The sequence below is a fragment of the Empidonax traillii genome, unplaced genomic scaffold, assembly GCF_003031625.1.
Source record: "Empidonax traillii isolate 1590-97213 ecotype Southwest subspecies unplaced genomic scaffold, ASM303162v1 scaffold101:size1699134, whole genome shotgun sequence".
Classification (NCBI taxonomy): domain Eukaryota; kingdom Metazoa; phylum Chordata; class Aves; order Passeriformes; family Tyrannidae; genus Empidonax; species Empidonax traillii.
In genome coordinates, this window is record NW_020955294.1 from 669,969 (window position 1) to 686,329 (window position 16,361).

Genomic DNA, 16,361 nt, shown 5'->3' on the forward strand with positions numbered 1-16,361 from the left:
GTAGAATGATGCATTTTCCAGACTGTGGTGTGGAGAAAAATTTGGCAGAAGCAGGGGTCTGAACCTGCTTTTCAGATTTCTCACACAGTGCTTGAATTGCAAAAACTGCTGCTCTTTGTTGTTCAGTGGTTACTGTTAAAGCTGTGCAAGGAGCTTCACAGAAGCTTTTAGATCTAATTTTCAGCTGTGGCACAACAGCCAGGCTCACTGCCAAGAGCTGTGGGGAGAAGAGGGAAAGGGACTGGGATGATTACAGCAGGATTGAGAGATTTCTCAGCTAGACATGTTTGTCTGTGCTCTGAAACAAGAGCCTTGTGAGCTGCAGGACAAAGCAAATGTGTGAGGTGTGTGCAAAAAGCACCGACAGTATACTCTTATTTATTATTTGGATCGTGTTAATGGCTTCTGCTTTTAGTCAGGAAGTAGTACCAAAAGTGATTACTACCCAGGGAGAACACATCCCACGTGGCCAGCCTGGTGTACACCTGCCTGGATTATCCCTGCAAAGGCTGCAGGGATTTGCTTCTTTTCAGCTTCACAGAGCTGCACCTTCTTGTCATCCTTTGCCTCTGGGTTTGGGCTGCCTTTCAGTCAGTGATGTCTGAAAGTGGTTTTCACACATGCCAGGAAGCTCCTGTGCTTCTCCTCACAGCAGCAGTGGGAGAGGAGATGGGCACGAGGCAATCTCATCCTCAGGTGCCCTGCTCGGTGTGCCAGGGGCTGGCAGAGCTGGAATGATGGCCAGCATAGTCATAGAATCATGGAATGTTAAGGGGTTGGAATGGACCTTAAAGATCAGCCAGTCCCATCAGCATGGGCAGGGACACCTCCCAGTAGACCAGGTTGCTCCAAGCCTTATCCAGCCTGGCTGTGAGCACTGCCAGGGTTGGGGTATCCAAAACAACCTCCCTGGGCAACCCATTCTCAGTGTTTAACCACGTTAACGTGCTCTGAATTGAATTGCTGCAGGAAAAATAAACCCTCTGGCTGCTCTCCCACCACAGCAATGAGACCCATAAGGACTTGGCACCTTCTATCTGAAGATCCATGTGTTGCAAACCCCTTGTGGGGTTGGTGGCAGCTCAGATGTTGCTCCAGAGCATGGCTGTGGGACCAAATCTCCCTTAAGCTTCTCCAGACCAAAGGTGTTGGAGTGAGCTGGCTGGACTTTGTATAAACGGTGATGGGGCCAGGATGGGGTGTGTGGAATTACTTCCCTCATTGGGGTAGCAGAGTAGCACTGAGTTCTTGGGGAGGTCCTGCAGAACAGGGAGCACAGGAGAGACTCCAGGATGGAAATAGTCCTAGGCTGTAGTGCTCGCTGTGGGGAGACAGCTCGGGCTCTGGAAGGGACTTGCTGACCTAATATTTCTAAAATGTCATTCGAGGAGCTGTCCAGGACTTGGCAGCCCAGCCCAGGACGTGCTGCTTCTCTCCTTAAAGGGAGTTTGTGCTGCCAGTTGACAGCAGTCAGAGCAGATTCTTCACCGTGGCTCTGCTGCTGGGGGCAACATCTGAAGGGAACACTCGCAGGCACCGGTGACACAGGACAGGCTGGATGTGCTGCCAGCCCTGCCCCAGGCAGGAGGGAGTTCCTGGTGGGGGGGATCTCACCTGAGCTGATGGATGCTGGTGATGGAGGTGACACCCCCTCTGCAGGCAGCCTGTCCTGGTGCATGGATCACTGCACTGCTCAGAAGACTCGGCCTGATTGCTGCCCTTGGCAGTGTGCAGTAAAGCACAGACTAAATCCTGCTGGGATCTTTGGGACCTCTCTCTTGTGACAAGGGTCTTGTGTGGTGAAGAGGCACCTAGTGGATGTGCCTGCAGGCAGGGTTGCAGTGTGACACCCCTGCCAGTCCCCAGGCTGGCCCAGAGGATGCCAACCACGAGCATTTGGAGTCTCTGACCCTGAGCAGCAGCAGAATTGCTGCCTGGACGCTTTCTGTGCAAATTAAGAGTTATGATTCACTGTGATTGTTTTACTGCAGTGGCCCTTGGTGCCTCAGAACAGGGCAGATATGTTCTCAGGGACACAGAGGGGAAGCAGGATGAGGTGGGCTGTGGGCAGCATCCTTTTCTGAACCCGGGAACCACGACAGGTGAAGCTGTAAAGTCACTTTTCTGCGTAGCCTGTAGCAAAATCAGGAAATGAAGCCGGATTTGCTGAGACCCAAGGCCTTTTAACCTCCCTATCCTTTCTCATAGGAGCATTTCTAAATAGCCAGAAGGATGCACCAGGCAGTAAACTAGATTTACAATTTTTTATTTTTCAAACAATGCTCTGAAATACTTTATCGAGCAGCAAAACTAATTGCATTCGCTCATCTCCCACTCCCACGTACAATACAGAGAGATTTTCTCCAGGATCATATTCCTTTCAAAAGGATTTTTTGTACCAAGCTCTGCTCAGTGCCTTTCTGGGCAACATGTGCAGCCATTTGATAAATATATCGTGAAAAACACGGTTGAAGTGGCAATCTGCCTGCAGCAGAGGAATAGCTACGGGGAAAAATGGTAAATAAGATATCTGTAAGTAAATTAATTTTGCTCATATAAGCTTGTTTGCAGCTTTGGTTCGTGTCTGCAGCATAATCCTCTGATCTACAGGAGGTGTTCAGCGTGGTGGGGGATCAGCGAGGGGAACGTCGGGCCCAAAGCTGTGCAGGAGCTGGGAGAAGGTGGTTGTGGAGTTTGTTTCGTTGGGGTTTCCCATCCCAGCAAGCTGTGGTTGTGTCCCAGCCTGACAAGCTGCAAATCCACCACTGGTTTTGCCTCACAGAAGTTGGTGATTGCCTTTTGTACCGAGCTGGTGCACAGTGAGACTGGTCTGTGCGTGTGACTGATTTGCTTATTCGCAGGTCTTTGCTTTCCAATATGGTTTTGGAGGATTTATCAGTGAAGAGGAATCCTTCAAAACAGCAGAACCTGAAACAAAGCCCAGTTCTACATGTGAACAATTGTTTCCTCTTAAGGTCTGCTGGATTTTTTAGCCTACTTTCAGCAGCGCTGCATCATTTTTGTGACGCCGTGCGGGTCTGTTTGTTTTGATCGGATAAACTGATTTATGGGGTTTATCTTCAGTTTATCTATTTAAGTTGTCAATTAGCTGCAGATTTATTTTGCAGCCTGTGCTGTGAATTAGAGCTGTGCTTCAGCTTTTGAGGGGGGTGACACCCTGGGGTGCCTGGCTTGGGTGATGAGGAGCTGTGCAGGTGGCTGACAGGGTCATCGCTGTTTGCTGGGACCTGGCTGCTCTTCCCAGTGCTTTTGGCCTTTCTTTCCTGTTGGCTGAGCAGCATGAGATGCCCAGGTGTTCAGTCCAGGTGGGTGATTTGTGGGCTTGCTTGTCCAGCCACACAGCAATATGGGTAGATTCTTCCATCCCTTCGCTCCAACATACAGGAAAAACCTGGTGGCAGGAGGAGGGAAGAAGGGGGGGGAGCAGCTGCAGGTTGATTTTCCTCCTGTAAGTGAGGAGAGCTGTGAGTGTCCAGAAGCTAAAGCTGCTGCAAGGAAAGGCCCTGGATTTATTCCTCTGCAGGCAGAAGAGCAAAGCTAGGCTTTTAACTTGGGGTGGAATTAAAGGTTTCCTCCTATCCCTTGTGCAAGCTGGATTAAATGGTGGAAGCCTTTTTACCCTCCCATCCTTTAAAATCAACTTGCAGCTGGGGTGTGGGGGCTTGGGGGAGCAGGGAGGTCTGGCAGAGGGGGAGCTCATGCTGCTTTGCCTCTGTGTTTGTGGGTCCACCTGCAGTGTGTGCTGGACCAAACCCCACACCCCTTCCCTTTGCTGCTGGGAGCCACCCCCAGTGCCTGCACCGTGGCTCCAAAAGGATTTGTGCTTTGGGTTTGGAGCTTTAAATATAGTTTGAATATAAGCTTTAAAAGCTGATTTCACCATTCCACGTTTTGAGTGAGTGACACTTCTGTCAGCGTGGCTCGAGCAAGCCTGCAGAAAAGACACGGGAGAGAGGGAAAAGGGGATGAGCAGCGGGAACATCTCAGGGAGGAACATCTCAGATTTGGATATTTCCTTTCTGTGACACCCAGTGCCCAGGGTGCATCCCTGTGACTGGCACATCACCTAGAGGGAAGCCTCCCATCCGGATCTTAATCTGGTTTCTTTCTTGATATTAAAGGTTGCTTGAGCTTTGCTGTGGGGGACAGAGTTCACTGCAGTGTGTTTAGCTGAGCATTGCTGGGCAGATTTGGGCCTGGCTTAACCTGTGCTCCTTGACAAGAGTGTTGTGTGTGTTCCCAGGCTGATGCTGGATGGGGCTTTTTGGACTCACCCCCACCCTTTCCTCACGTAAATGAAATGTAGATGCAAGTGCCACCCAGCTTGCAGGGGTTTTATGCCTGACCTGCTTTGCATACAGAGGACCAAAGGTTGCAATATTTCAGGGTTGAGCCTACTCTGGAATTCTCTGGATGCAGGCCAGGATGCTGTGAGTAAGGCTAAGTTCTCCCCCAGTGTCCCCAGCAACTGGGCAGAGGGCTGAGATGATGCAGTGCTGCATCTTCAGAGGTGATTAAGGGTTGAGAGCCATGTGCTGCAGAGGATCATTTCCTGCTCTGGACTGTGCCGGGGAGACTGAAATCTGTTCTAAATTGAGACTGAAATTAGCATCCAGGAAACAGTGTTTTTATGCAGCAGTTTTAGCTTTGTATTGTACTTTTGTGTTCTGTAGGTCCTTTCCCAGGGAAAAGCTGATTCCCACATGCTGGAATCATTAAGCATTGTTGATTTGCACCACAATATAGATTTTATACATGGTGGGCAGCAAGGTTAACGTGTGTTTGCACACACAAACTGTAACTGTGGGGGGCCAGGGGCGACCCTGGAACCAGGTTGGCTTTTAAATTCTGCCTTTGCTGTTGACCACATTGCAAATTACAGTGTGGGAGCCACCAGGCACGGCTTGACTTCCAGGCAGTTCTGTGACACTCTCCAAGGCCCTACAGGGCAACAGAGAGACTACTGGGGAGCCCTAAATGGCTGTGGAGTTGTTGTTGTGCCCGCTGGGTTTGGGTACATGCCAGGAGCTCTTGTATCCTATAAATAAGAATTCAAGAGGTCAAGAGTTCAGTCCTTTACCCTCAGCTGCAGATCCCCAGTCGCTGTGAGCTCTGGTTGGCTGTTGGTCTGGCTGCAGAAGGAGAAGTTCTCTTTAGCTGTGTCACTTGTTGCACATCAGATAAAATCTCATCTTTATCACTTCCCTGTCGAGGTCAGTGCCTTTTGATCTGAGTGTTTGCACCTCGTTTACAGCCTGCCAGTGTTTTGCCTTCCCTCTCTGTGTGCTGGAAGAAGCCAGAGATGGCTTCGGTGATGTCTGTGTTGAGTGAACATCAATCCTCAGTTTAGCTCTGTTTGTGTTTCCTTTCAGGTTTTTCATGGAGCTTTTCTTCCATGCCCCATGCTGCCTGTGAGACTTAGTCCTGCTGCTCTCCCCGGGGCCATCTGAGACCACAGCAGCTGGACACAGCGATGGGGGACTCTTCAGGAAACGCCATGGATGGAGGCACGGACACCCCGGCTGAACTGGCAGAGCGGGTCGCAGCCATAGATGTGTGTGTTGTCCCAGACAGAAGAGACCAAAATGGTGAAGATGATGCTGAAGAGAATGACACAGTGTTTTCTGATAATGTAAAGGACATCCAAAGAAATGGAGTCAACAGTGATGTGGGAATCAATGAACTCCTGCCTTCCCCGCAGTCAGAGGATGCCCAGTTGAGGCATGTTCCCAAGAGACCTCCCACTAGACCTGGTCTATCAAGTAGGAAGCTGTCCCTTCAGGAAAGATCATCAGGAGGTTATTTGGCTTCTAGCAACAGCCCAGGTTGTGGTCCTTATGCCACAGGACCATCACCACGAATAATGAGGAGACCAACGATAGAGTCCAACCGGGTCTCCATCTCAGATTCTGAGGTAGGCGTGTTCTCCCCTGCAGCTGTGGGGTAGAGATGACGTAAGTCTTTCTTAACTGGTAATGGGAGCAGTCTTTTGGAGCAGTAGATCTGAAAGCACTGTTATTTCTAAGGAGGAAAACAATCCCTGGAACCAGGGATCATATTAGTTTGGAATGGCTCCATCCCCCAGGTCCTGGTCCTGGTCCATCCAACCCTCATCCAGAAATTTGGCTCCTTCAGCCATCACCTGCTTGGGATGGTCCTGTTAAGGACTGTTGTGTCATGGTAGAAGGCAGAAGGTCTTTCAGGTAGTTCAGTAAAAGGGCTGTGGCCAAATGGCTTTGCTCTCACATCCCTGCTGTATGTGCCCTTTGGGAATTCATCAGTCACAGCAGCTCTGCTGATGGTATTTTATGGAATTAGACTTCTGGAGATCATGTATCTCCTATTGTTTTTTGCCATAATTGAAGGCATGATTTAATTTTATAAAGAGCTTAAATGCACTGGAGTTTCCTGCTCCTGTCAGGGTTGTCTTTAAAGCACTTTTAACAGCAGTGGTAGCCAAGGGCTGTGACCCTCCTCTCCTTCAGGGGAGTGACTGGGGGGCTGTGGTTGTTCCTGCCATCCATCTTCCAGCTGCTCTCCTGGTACCACACCTGTCCTGGAAGGTGTGACACACTGTCAGTGGTCGAGTGTGTTGATGGAAGCAGCTGCTGGTTGCAATTCCCAGTGCTGTGAAATGCTCTTGTGGAGAGGACAGGGAGCAGAGAGAGGGGCTGCTCAGGGCACACTGCCCAGTGTCACGATAAAGATGCTGAGCCTGAAGCAACACAGGGACCCAAATCACTGGAGTTCAGACTTTTATGTGGTCTGGAGCTTTGATCTTAGTGTGTGGCTTAGTGTTTCCCTCCTGAGAAATGGGTGTTTTCTCCTTGCACATCTGAGAGGATGGGGCTGTGCACGACCAAATCAGCCACTGTCCTCTGGGAAGTTGTGCAAGTCACATCAGCAGTGGGGTGGGTTGAGCATCCCCAGCTGATCAGAGGTTACCTGTAGAAGGAGCACTGCAGAGACTGCAGCTTCTTTGACAGCAACCATATGCTTTAATAAGGGAGGCAGGGAGGGAAAGGAGCCAGGTCTTGGAAGCAGGACGTGACTTGAGTGCCAGCTCTCCCATCCTGCAGTGCTGTGACTGTGCCAGGAGTGAAGCTTGTCTGAAATCTTTCAGGGTAACTGCGGTCGAGTGTGACTGGCACATTCCCATCTGCAAGGAAATTCAAAATACTCCATCCTCTTCCACAGCATCTGCATCCTGGGGAGCTGCAGTTACTGCCTAGGGCTGGGAAATGCTTAGCTTGAAATGCAGATGTGGAGCCTTTGTGTTCCTCCCTGCTCCTGCAGCAGCTCTTTATGCAGTGCTGCCTTTTTAATGGTCACTTTGATATCATTTGATTGTTGGAGCCCTGCTCTGGTGCAGCCCAGCTGCTCAGCAAAGCTGTTCTCATTGGAAACCATCATTCATATTTATGGGGAATCACTGTGGTAGGAGGGGAGGGGAGCCTGGGAGAGAGCTGGGCTTGTTCTGGAGGTGGGTGCTCGCCCTCACAGAGGTGCTCCTGGGAGTTGTGCTGCTTCTTCCCAACTTACAGGGATTGTACCTGTATCCTGTAAGGAACAGCAAAAGGACTAAGGAAGATGCATGTTTGGTTGTAGGGTAAAGTTTGGGGCTGGGCACTGAGTCATGAGGAGTGAGTGTCGGTATGTGACAGCAGGGCGAGTTTGCAGCCTGCACACAGCCCAGCTCCTCGTCCTGCCTGTGACCCTCCAGGTGCTGCTGAGTGGTTGTTGTGTTCGTGGCTGTGAGAGGCACTGCCAGCCCAAACCCGAGCTGTACAGCTGGGATACAGCAGGGGACTCGGAGAGAAATGGAGAGCAGATTGTCTGTTCTCTCTCAGGGCTTCTGAATTACCGGGGACTCTGTGTTGAGGTTTTTGGTCCTGTTGGGGATAAAATAAGCCTGTGATGAGAAGTACAGTCACAGTGCGCTCAGCAGCTGCTGGTGTGTGTCTGTTGATCACTTTGATGCACAGATCCTCAGTGAGCAGGGAGGGTGGTGGGTCACTGCCAGGACCCAGCTCACTGGTCACAACACTGCCCTGGCCTGCCTGCAGATGACTCTGTGACACACCTTGCTCTAGGCAAGCTGCACATTTGTATTCTGGTCCAGGTCTGTCACCTGCCTAAAGCTCTTTTGGAGTTGCTCCTTTCTCCTTGCATTGAGTATCCACCACCATCAGTCAGAGCCTTCCAGGAGGCAGAGCATCCATCGCTCCGGCTCGTGGCTGCTGCCCCAGTCAGCTACAGGCTGTGCAGAATTGGAGATGAAGCTGAGGAGCATTCGGGCTTTATCAGTGGCACCCGAGCAGGGACCATCCATCAGGAGCAGGGAGGGATGGCACAGCTGCCTGTCACAATTTCCTGTTATGCCGATAACCATCTCGGACTGAATCCGCTTCCCTCTTCATCCAGAGATAGGAGAGTGGCAGCTCCCTGCCTGCCTGTCAGTGATGCTGTACCCTGGACTGATCTGGAGAAATGATGGAGAGGTGTGATACGGGGCTCCAGCAGGAGGTGAATGTTCTGTTGTTCACTGATGAATTATGGAAGAACCCTGTGTTCTCTGGGAGAGATGCTGCTGAGCTTTTCAATGCTGCTTTAATACTTGTTCACAGGCTGGGAGGAAAACTTCTATCCAGGGATCAAGAGGGCCGAGAGCTGAAGCTGAGCCTGTGGCTCTGAGGGGAGATTCATCCACAAATATCCTCCTTCCAAGTGCTTCTTGGGTTTGGTTTTAGGCAGATGGCGGCTCCTGGGCTGGCAGGGCTGCAGCAGGGCTGGGGATTGTTGTATTACACAAAAACTGTTCCCTATCAACCAGGGAGAGCCACCAATTAGCCAGTTGCCCCAGGACAAAGGTTGGCAGCTGCTGGTGTCTTGCAGCCACTGCTAAATCTGGATCATTAACTCTGCAGGAGAAGTAACCTCTTCTGCTCTCCTGGCAGCGTTATTGTGTGCTTAATTAACCCCATCTGTCATATCTCTATCAAAAATTCATCTGTAATTTTAAAAATTCCCTGTTTGTTCCCCTCCTTTCCTAGATTATTCATGGGCTATGGCCTGGAAGGTTCTCTCAGCGCTGCCTTCTCTGGCAGGAGTGCCTGGTGGGATTTCTTGCTGCCTTTGCTGCCTATCAGTGCTTCTCTCTAACAAGGGAATGGCTTTGCCTTTAGCTGTGGCACAGAAGTGATTAGGCTGAAGCCATTAAGGGTACATAAAGCTGCAGAGCTGAGGCACAGGCCCCAGAGTTTCGGTTGCTGGCCCATTTTGCCTCTGCTGATGTGATGTTCCCAGCTCCTGCTCAGTGCTGGCAGCAAGGCAAGGGGAGAGGAGTTTCCTGAGGCCACTAAAAGCAGTTTCTGCTGTGCTGCCCAGATGATGCCCCAGTGCTTGTATGTACTAGGAAAGGACTCCAAAGGTGTTTGTACAGAGTGGTGGGTGTCTTGTCACTGTGTTTGGCAGAACCTGTCCCATCTAAGGTGGCAGGGCTTGATCTGTGAGAGGGGAGAGATGCTGCTTGTTGGAAAGTGGCATTTGAAAGTGCAGCGCTGGTGGTTTTCTTTTTTTATTCTGTCATCCCAAACTAACCTCTTTAGGCAGCCAAGAAAAGTCTTACTTGGAGAGTGGCTAGGAGAAAAATAAAAGTTGTCTTTTTCCAGCTTTCTCCCCAGACCTGCCAGCACAGTTAATTGCTTTATACCATCTTATCTCTGGTCTTTTCTGGCTGAATTGTCCTTTCCCTTTCACATGTTCCCTTTCTTTCCCTGCATCCTCCCACTCCCTGGCATCCCATTTGCCCTCCCCTGGTGTCCACGTGGTCTCTCCACCCTCTGGGATCAGCAGGAGGCTGTTCCAGTTCCCCACTGCCTGGGCAGGTCGTGGCCATGGGCTGGTGGAGAGGATGAGTCAGGCTGGTGTGTTCTCCCTCCTGGATGCAGATGCTCCTGGCCTGAGCATGCAGGGAGGAGGATGAGCTGACAAAGGGAATTTTCCTAGGCTTGGTGTCCGTGGTTCACCCCAGAGGCATGGAAAATAAATCACTTCCTTGTCCTTTCTTTCCTTGGCTTCCCCCAGCAGTGTCATAGCCCCCTGCTTGTTTGGTTTGAAGGAACTGGTGGCAAGAGCTGAGAGGCAGTGCCTTGGTGCTGGGCTGATCCAGGTCTTGGGAGCTGCCCAGTTTTCTTCATAAAGTGATTTCCTTGCTGTGCACGAAGCAGAACTCGTGTGGGATCAGGGCAGAGGTGGGGACTGAGCTGCTGCTCAGCATGGGCTGAGAGCTTCCCTTTCCCAGCCCCACGAGTCCCACAAAGGAACTTCTTCTAAAGCTCTTACTGTGCTGCTCAAACCTGAGCTCTCCTGAAAAGATCAAAGATACTTGCAAACCATCTCTTCAAAGAAGACTTCCCCCACAGGCATTGCTAATTCCTGTTCCTTTGGTTAATTAACCTTTATTTAAAGTTACATTCCCTACTCCTCCAAGGGTAAGGTTTGAGAGGAGGAGAAAGCCCAGAGCTGCAGTTGGAGAGGGGCTGGAAAGGGACTGCCTTGCCCCCACTGATCCCACTCCCCCTTTTTAGCCACTCTCCCAGCAATATTCCAGGGACCTGGTGAGTGCCAAGGCTCCTGCATCCAGCTCTGGGGTGCCAGGTGGGTGCTGAGCTTTGTGCCCAGCCATGGCCAGTGCTCCTGCAGCAGTGCTGGGCTTTCTGTTTCGCATTTGGGTTTGGATGTTGTTTAAAAATCTGTTTATTTTTCTTATACTCCATGAGGTCTGGCCTTCCTGTCCATCCTTCTGTGTCCCTGAACAACTTTCTAATTTGTATTCATTGCTGCCCTTAATACCCATTTTCTGGCCTTCATTTTCATTTTGTCTGGTTTTAGAAGCTCTTTCATTTCCCCTTCCAGGCAGGATGAGTTGAAACCACCGTTCCTTCATTACTGGCTTTTAGTTCCCTTTTTTTTTTCCTCCCATGCTTCTCTTTAATGTGTATTTCTGAACTGCTGAAAATTGTAATTTTTTTCAGATTGGTGAATTTAGCTGCTTTTAGTGGGTAAAATTCTCCATTATACCTGTACGTGTGTAGGCAGTCTGATTGTTTTCAGAAATGTCTTATTTTGGAAACCAGTGCTGGTTCTTCCTTCCAATCCCTGCATCTCCCCCAGGACAGCAAAGGCTCAATTCTCAATTTTTCAGCATTTCTGTCACCCAGTGGTGGCCACAGTGGATTTATGGAATTAGACCTGACCTCTGGACTGAGCTGTGCTTTATGATTTTTGACCAATTTTTGTTTGTTGTGGCATTAATTCCTCCCCTTCCCCTCTTGACTAATACCTTGGACATGTTAACGAACGGGGCATCTTGTTTTTTTAAGAGAAAACAATTATTGCACACTTGGATAGACTGAGTCTAATTTGCTGTCAGCTTTTCATTAAAGCATCTCATCTTGCTCTGTTTGTATTTATCAGCAGTTGCAAATACATCGGCGTGATGAAATCAGGAGAATTGTACAACGTTATCTTAAAGAAACACTTGGCCCAGAGATAGGTGTTCCTCTCTGATAAAGGAATTGTACAATTATCCCACTTCCTGCAGGAGAACCCAATAACATAATAGCAGCCCAGCCAGTCTGCAGCAACACGTGGCAGGAGCTGCTTGAGCTGTGAATTATGATCCTTCAGCCAGGGGAAAAAAAAAAAATTAGGTAGGAAGCACCTATAATGTGGTTTGATTTTGCTGTGTTCAGCTCAAGTGCTGGAAGCAGGGCAGAAGCTGAAGTGTGATGGTGCTTCTCACCAGGAATTACCTGAGTGGAGAGGGATGGAGGTGTGGACCAGGTTGGGATGTGGTGACAGAGAGTGTGAACTCTGGGAGGTTATGCTGCAGACCCTGGCACCCTCTCTGGGTGCTCCCCTCCCGGTATTTACCCACCCCTTTCAAACAATCATCCCCTGAAAATGGGTGGCCTGGTGTTGCTCACAAGCTCCTTTTAGCAGCAGTGAATCGCCAGAGAGGTGCTTCAGGTGATCAGTCTGATGTGGGATAAGAGTGGTAATTTCTGGCCAGGGGTAAGAGGGGTGGTGGCAATGCGATGGCCACAGTCGAAGGAATTGGTGCCTTGGACACAGGGAGAGCGCCCAGTCCCTCCTCAGTTGCACTAAATGCTTTGTGAGGGGCTTTGTATCCAGCACAAAGGGCTCTGGTCCTTGAGGATGAAGGGAAAAGATGCCACTGTGGCTCCCTTGACAGTGTGTGGGCAACAAGAAGCAGCTTTTGGTGTTTGGAAATGCCACCTCGGCTTGAAACAAGGTATTGAGTGCAGACCAAAAAGTCTATGGCTACGTGTAGAAGGCTCCATTTACTCCTGCAAGTAATCCCTGCTCAGGGGAGGAGATCTGGTAACAGGATCTGGTCATTGCAAGCTTGCTGGTTTGAAGAGCAGGAGATGTGAGGTGGTTGGAGTTTTCCTGGAAGAGTGGTCACTTTTCCTGCCTGCCCCAGCCTCTCCAGTGAGCGTTTCCCCATCTGCAGCGCTGCAGTTTCCACAGGACAGGGGGAGGGATACAAAGCTGGGCAGAGGGAAACCAGGGCAGGAGGAAAAAACTTCCTTCACTGGCGACAAGGTGGATTTAATCATTCCTTGTATTCCTGACAAGCCACTGCTTGCAGGCTTGAAAGGTCATCAGTGCCCCATTTCTTTATTCTTCACTGTGATGGTCATTTTTGTTAGGAGTGTTTTCTGGTTGGTGATGGGGGAAAAATCAAAATTATCATCTACCACATCCATGCTGCATCCCAAGAGGCAGAGGAGTGTTGCTGTCAGTGGGAACACAGCGTGGAGCAGGCACTGTTCTACACCCCTGTTCTTACAAATGGACTGCAGGCATCTGGCACTGCTTTTATGTTGTGGTGAACCCCATCATGACACCCTTGTCACAGCTTGCTGGGGGTCTGCATCTCCCACCCCTCCCCAGCAGAGATCAGACATGCTCAGGGGTGATTTATTATAGCAAATATTCCCTCAGCTGAAGGGAATCCACTCCTGTTTGTGTTCCATGGCAGAGGAGCTTGGCTTCGTGTGCTCTCCGTGAAGAGAGCCCACCACCCACTTGAGGGTTCCTTTGGGTGCAGCCACACCCGCAGTCACAGCCCCAGAAGGTGCCTGTCCCTGCCAGGCTGATGTTGGGAAGGGCACAGGCTCGTGCAGTGACCCTGGGGTTGGGGTGTGTGAGAGCCCTGGGGAGCTGGGCAGGGAGGTTTTCCTGCTTGGTACTGACACAGTGCAGTAGAGAGGAATGTAACCTGCTGCTGTCAGGCTCCCTGGGCTGAACCTGGAGCCATGCTGGGAGACTGGGGTGGTTTTACACCAGCACAGCCTAAATCAGAACTCAGCCCATGATTATTTTGTAAAAAAAAAAAAAAAAATTTAAAAAAGCGCAGTGCTTATAGTGTCACATACACCAGTTTTTAAGTAAGATTAAGTCTTTCATTATTTAGCACTCTGCCTCTACTTGAACTCGATTCAAACTCAGTCATTTCCTCTACCAATACTCTAATTATGTTCTCCTTTTGATCTGCAGGACTGTGTGCAATTAAACCAGTACAAGCTGCAGAGCGAAATAGGCAAGGTAAGGACTGGAGCTTGTGTTGGGCACAGGCAGCCTGCATGTGGACACACAGGTGGGAAGGCTGTGCCAGTCCAAGGGACCTCACTGACCAAGAATCTTTGCAACCTGTGTTTATTCTGGGGGGGGTTGTTTGTTGTTTTTTTTTTTTTTTTTTTTTTTTCCCCTATTAGTTTGAGCAAGCTTTATTCAAGGTCAAAGTGGAGCTACTTCCTCTGAAATCTAAATTTATTTTTCCTCTCTCGGAAGGTGGTTAAGCTGGCTCCCTTCCAGGGTGTTTGCTTGCCAAATGTAACGCTAAGAGCCTTTGATGCATTAATACAACACAACAAGGAAAGTTAAAAAAAAAAAAAAAATAACAAAAATAAGATCAGGGCAGGTGTTTAGTCCCCATCAGGACTAGGTAAAGTTTGCACGTCGATGAAATGCTCCTTTAATACTAGTCCATGTTTAAAAGCTGCGGAATGATGCAGAAGAGATTGCTCCAAAGTTATTTCGAGGTCTGGGCTGGTGAGCAGCTCAGACACCTGCACATTTGGACGTCTGCCACCGTTGCAGATGGGTCCAGGAGTGGTGGTGCTGCCTGGAAGCTGTGCCTGCCTTTGCAGTTGGAACATTGCAGTCAGAAGGGACTGCACCCCGAGCTGCAGAGACCTTCACCAACAGTTTCATCAGCCCAAACTCCTCTCCAAAACGAGAGGCAGTGGGAGGAGGAACCCTTTCCATCCGTGCCGTGGGCTGTGCTGTCAGGCAGCAAGTAAGGCTGGAGATACCACTGCTGCTGGTACAAATGCCATCCCAAACTCAGCTTCAGACACACTTAGGGCCTTTGTCATTGGCTTAAGTACAAAGGAGAGTATGAGACCTTCTCTCAGGTGGATTTGCACTTGCATCCTCCTTCCCTGAGGATCACAGAGAGGGTGGCAGAGGGTCTGCTGGCCCTGCAGTGTGTGCTCCTGGACCAGCCAGATGGCTTTCTGGCCTCCTCTGAGACCAGGACCTTGTTCCAGCTTTTAGTGAAGTCAAGAGAAATGTTTTGAAAGCTCTGGTGTTCATTTCACTCATTTATTCAACAGGCATCTGTCAGGGATGGTAGCTAGCCATGGTGTCATGTCTCGCTTGCATAAAATGTTTAGTGTTGACACAGAACTGCAAAAAACAGTGATTTTGGATGGAGTTTGGCTTCAGGCTATCACTGGAGCTGGGGATGCAGCAGCAGTCCAGGTCTGCATCTGCCTGGGCAACGTGTGGTTGGTGGAAGGCAGGCAGGCAGGGTGGTCATCACTGAAGTCCATTTGCTGTCAAGGGATGCAGAGGTTCTGTGCTGAAGGTGGTTCTGTGCAGCAGTACAGGAAAGGTGTTCGTGCAGAATTTCCAAATTTGCACAAAAAAATACCTACTTGAAAATTATGCTCCCCACCCATGTTCGAGTTCAGACAGACAGTGGCTTTGGCTCAGGGCAGGGGGTGATGGGCTAACAGGAGATAATCCTGCAGTGCCCAACAGAGCTGCCAAAATGTACAACCTCGCTGCGGGGTCACGTCACCTGCAGGCTTTGCTCAGGGGTCAGCGTGGCCTGGGGCCTCAGAGTTGTTTTTTACCCTGTGTAAAGCTTTGTTTTACCAGCCTTGAGCAGCAAGGAGCCAAGGTGAAGCTGCTGAACTGACTGTGCCATTGGTGTTTATTTTTAGGGTTCCTACGGCGTTGTGAAACTGGCCTACAACGAGGACGACGACAAGTATTACGTAAGCGTGTCCCTCCCCTGCTCCTCTTTGCTGCTGCTGCTCCTCACTCCTCTTCACCCCCCCTGGGAGCTGGGTCCCCTCTACCTTGCTGCTTTTATAGCCCTTGCACTTCTGATTGGTGTGGCGTGCAAGGAGCTGAAGGTCCTGCTGGTTGTGGACCCGCTGTGCGTGTGCGGTGCTGGGCGGGAGCAGAGCGGATCGGGTGGGCTGCCTTATGTAACGAGAGGGATCTCGGAGGCAGGAGCGTCTCTGATTTGTCTTGACATTTTCTAGCTATGAAGCAGGTCACCTGAAATTAGAGGCGTGTGGGTGGTGGTATTCAGCACCTGCTGTGCATTGGAGGGTTGGCCTGGAATGAGCAGGCGTGTTTTGTAAGGAAACGGGGGCGTTTATCAGAAGGATTCTGAACAGCGTGGCCTGGCTGGGCAAGGCTCCCTTGGAGGGGGGGTCTTACCCCCTTGGGTGGTGCCTGGGGGGCACTGAATGGGGTCTCACTGCCAGGGCATGAGGTGCAGGGTGCAAGGCAGAAGGCAAACCTTGTTGAGGCTGACAGCAGCAGCTGGAAGGAAGGAAAAGCCCCTTGCTGTGTGTGGCTGTGCCTGGAGGCTTCTGGAAAGAGCTTCCAACAGTTTCTGATGAATCCAAGGACAGGAATTAGCTGAGCAGAGCTGGGTGGTTGCAGTGCTGTTGAACCTGAGTCCTGCTGCCCCCAACACAGCCCTGCCAGAGCTGCTGCTCCACATTGTGTTTGGTGGGAGGGTCCTGCTGTCACTCCCACGCTGGAGTGGCCTCGTGGGTGAATTTTCCAATGTGGCCCATCAGGGCACCCAGGCAGATTCACGTGCTGTTCCCTGTCCCTGCTGGCTTTTGTACAAAGGGGAATAAGGATATGCTGTGGATTGTAAAGCATCCTCATTCCCCACTATTCCCCAGTGGGTTTTCCTCCCCGACTCTTGGATT

At 50.4% G+C, this 16,361-nt stretch overlaps 1 protein-coding gene across 1 annotated transcript in view; it reads left to right on the forward strand.

The window, feature by feature from the left end:
* The first annotated feature begins 2,413 nt into the window (after positions 1-2,413).
* The window catches only part of CAMKK1 (calcium/calmodulin dependent protein kinase kinase 1), a 54,636-nt gene continuing 40,688 nt past the window's right edge, over positions 2,414-16,361 (forward strand). The window contains exons 1-4 of the mRNA XM_027882092.1: positions 2,414-2,532; positions 5,394-5,935; positions 13,612-13,659; positions 15,348-15,401. Coding sequence (XP_027737893.1) covers positions 5,495-5,935; positions 13,612-13,659; positions 15,348-15,401 — 543 coding nt within the window. The 5' untranslated portion in view covers positions 2,414-2,532; positions 5,394-5,494. The remainder of the gene's footprint in view (positions 2,533-5,393; positions 5,936-13,611; positions 13,660-15,347; positions 15,402-16,361) is intronic.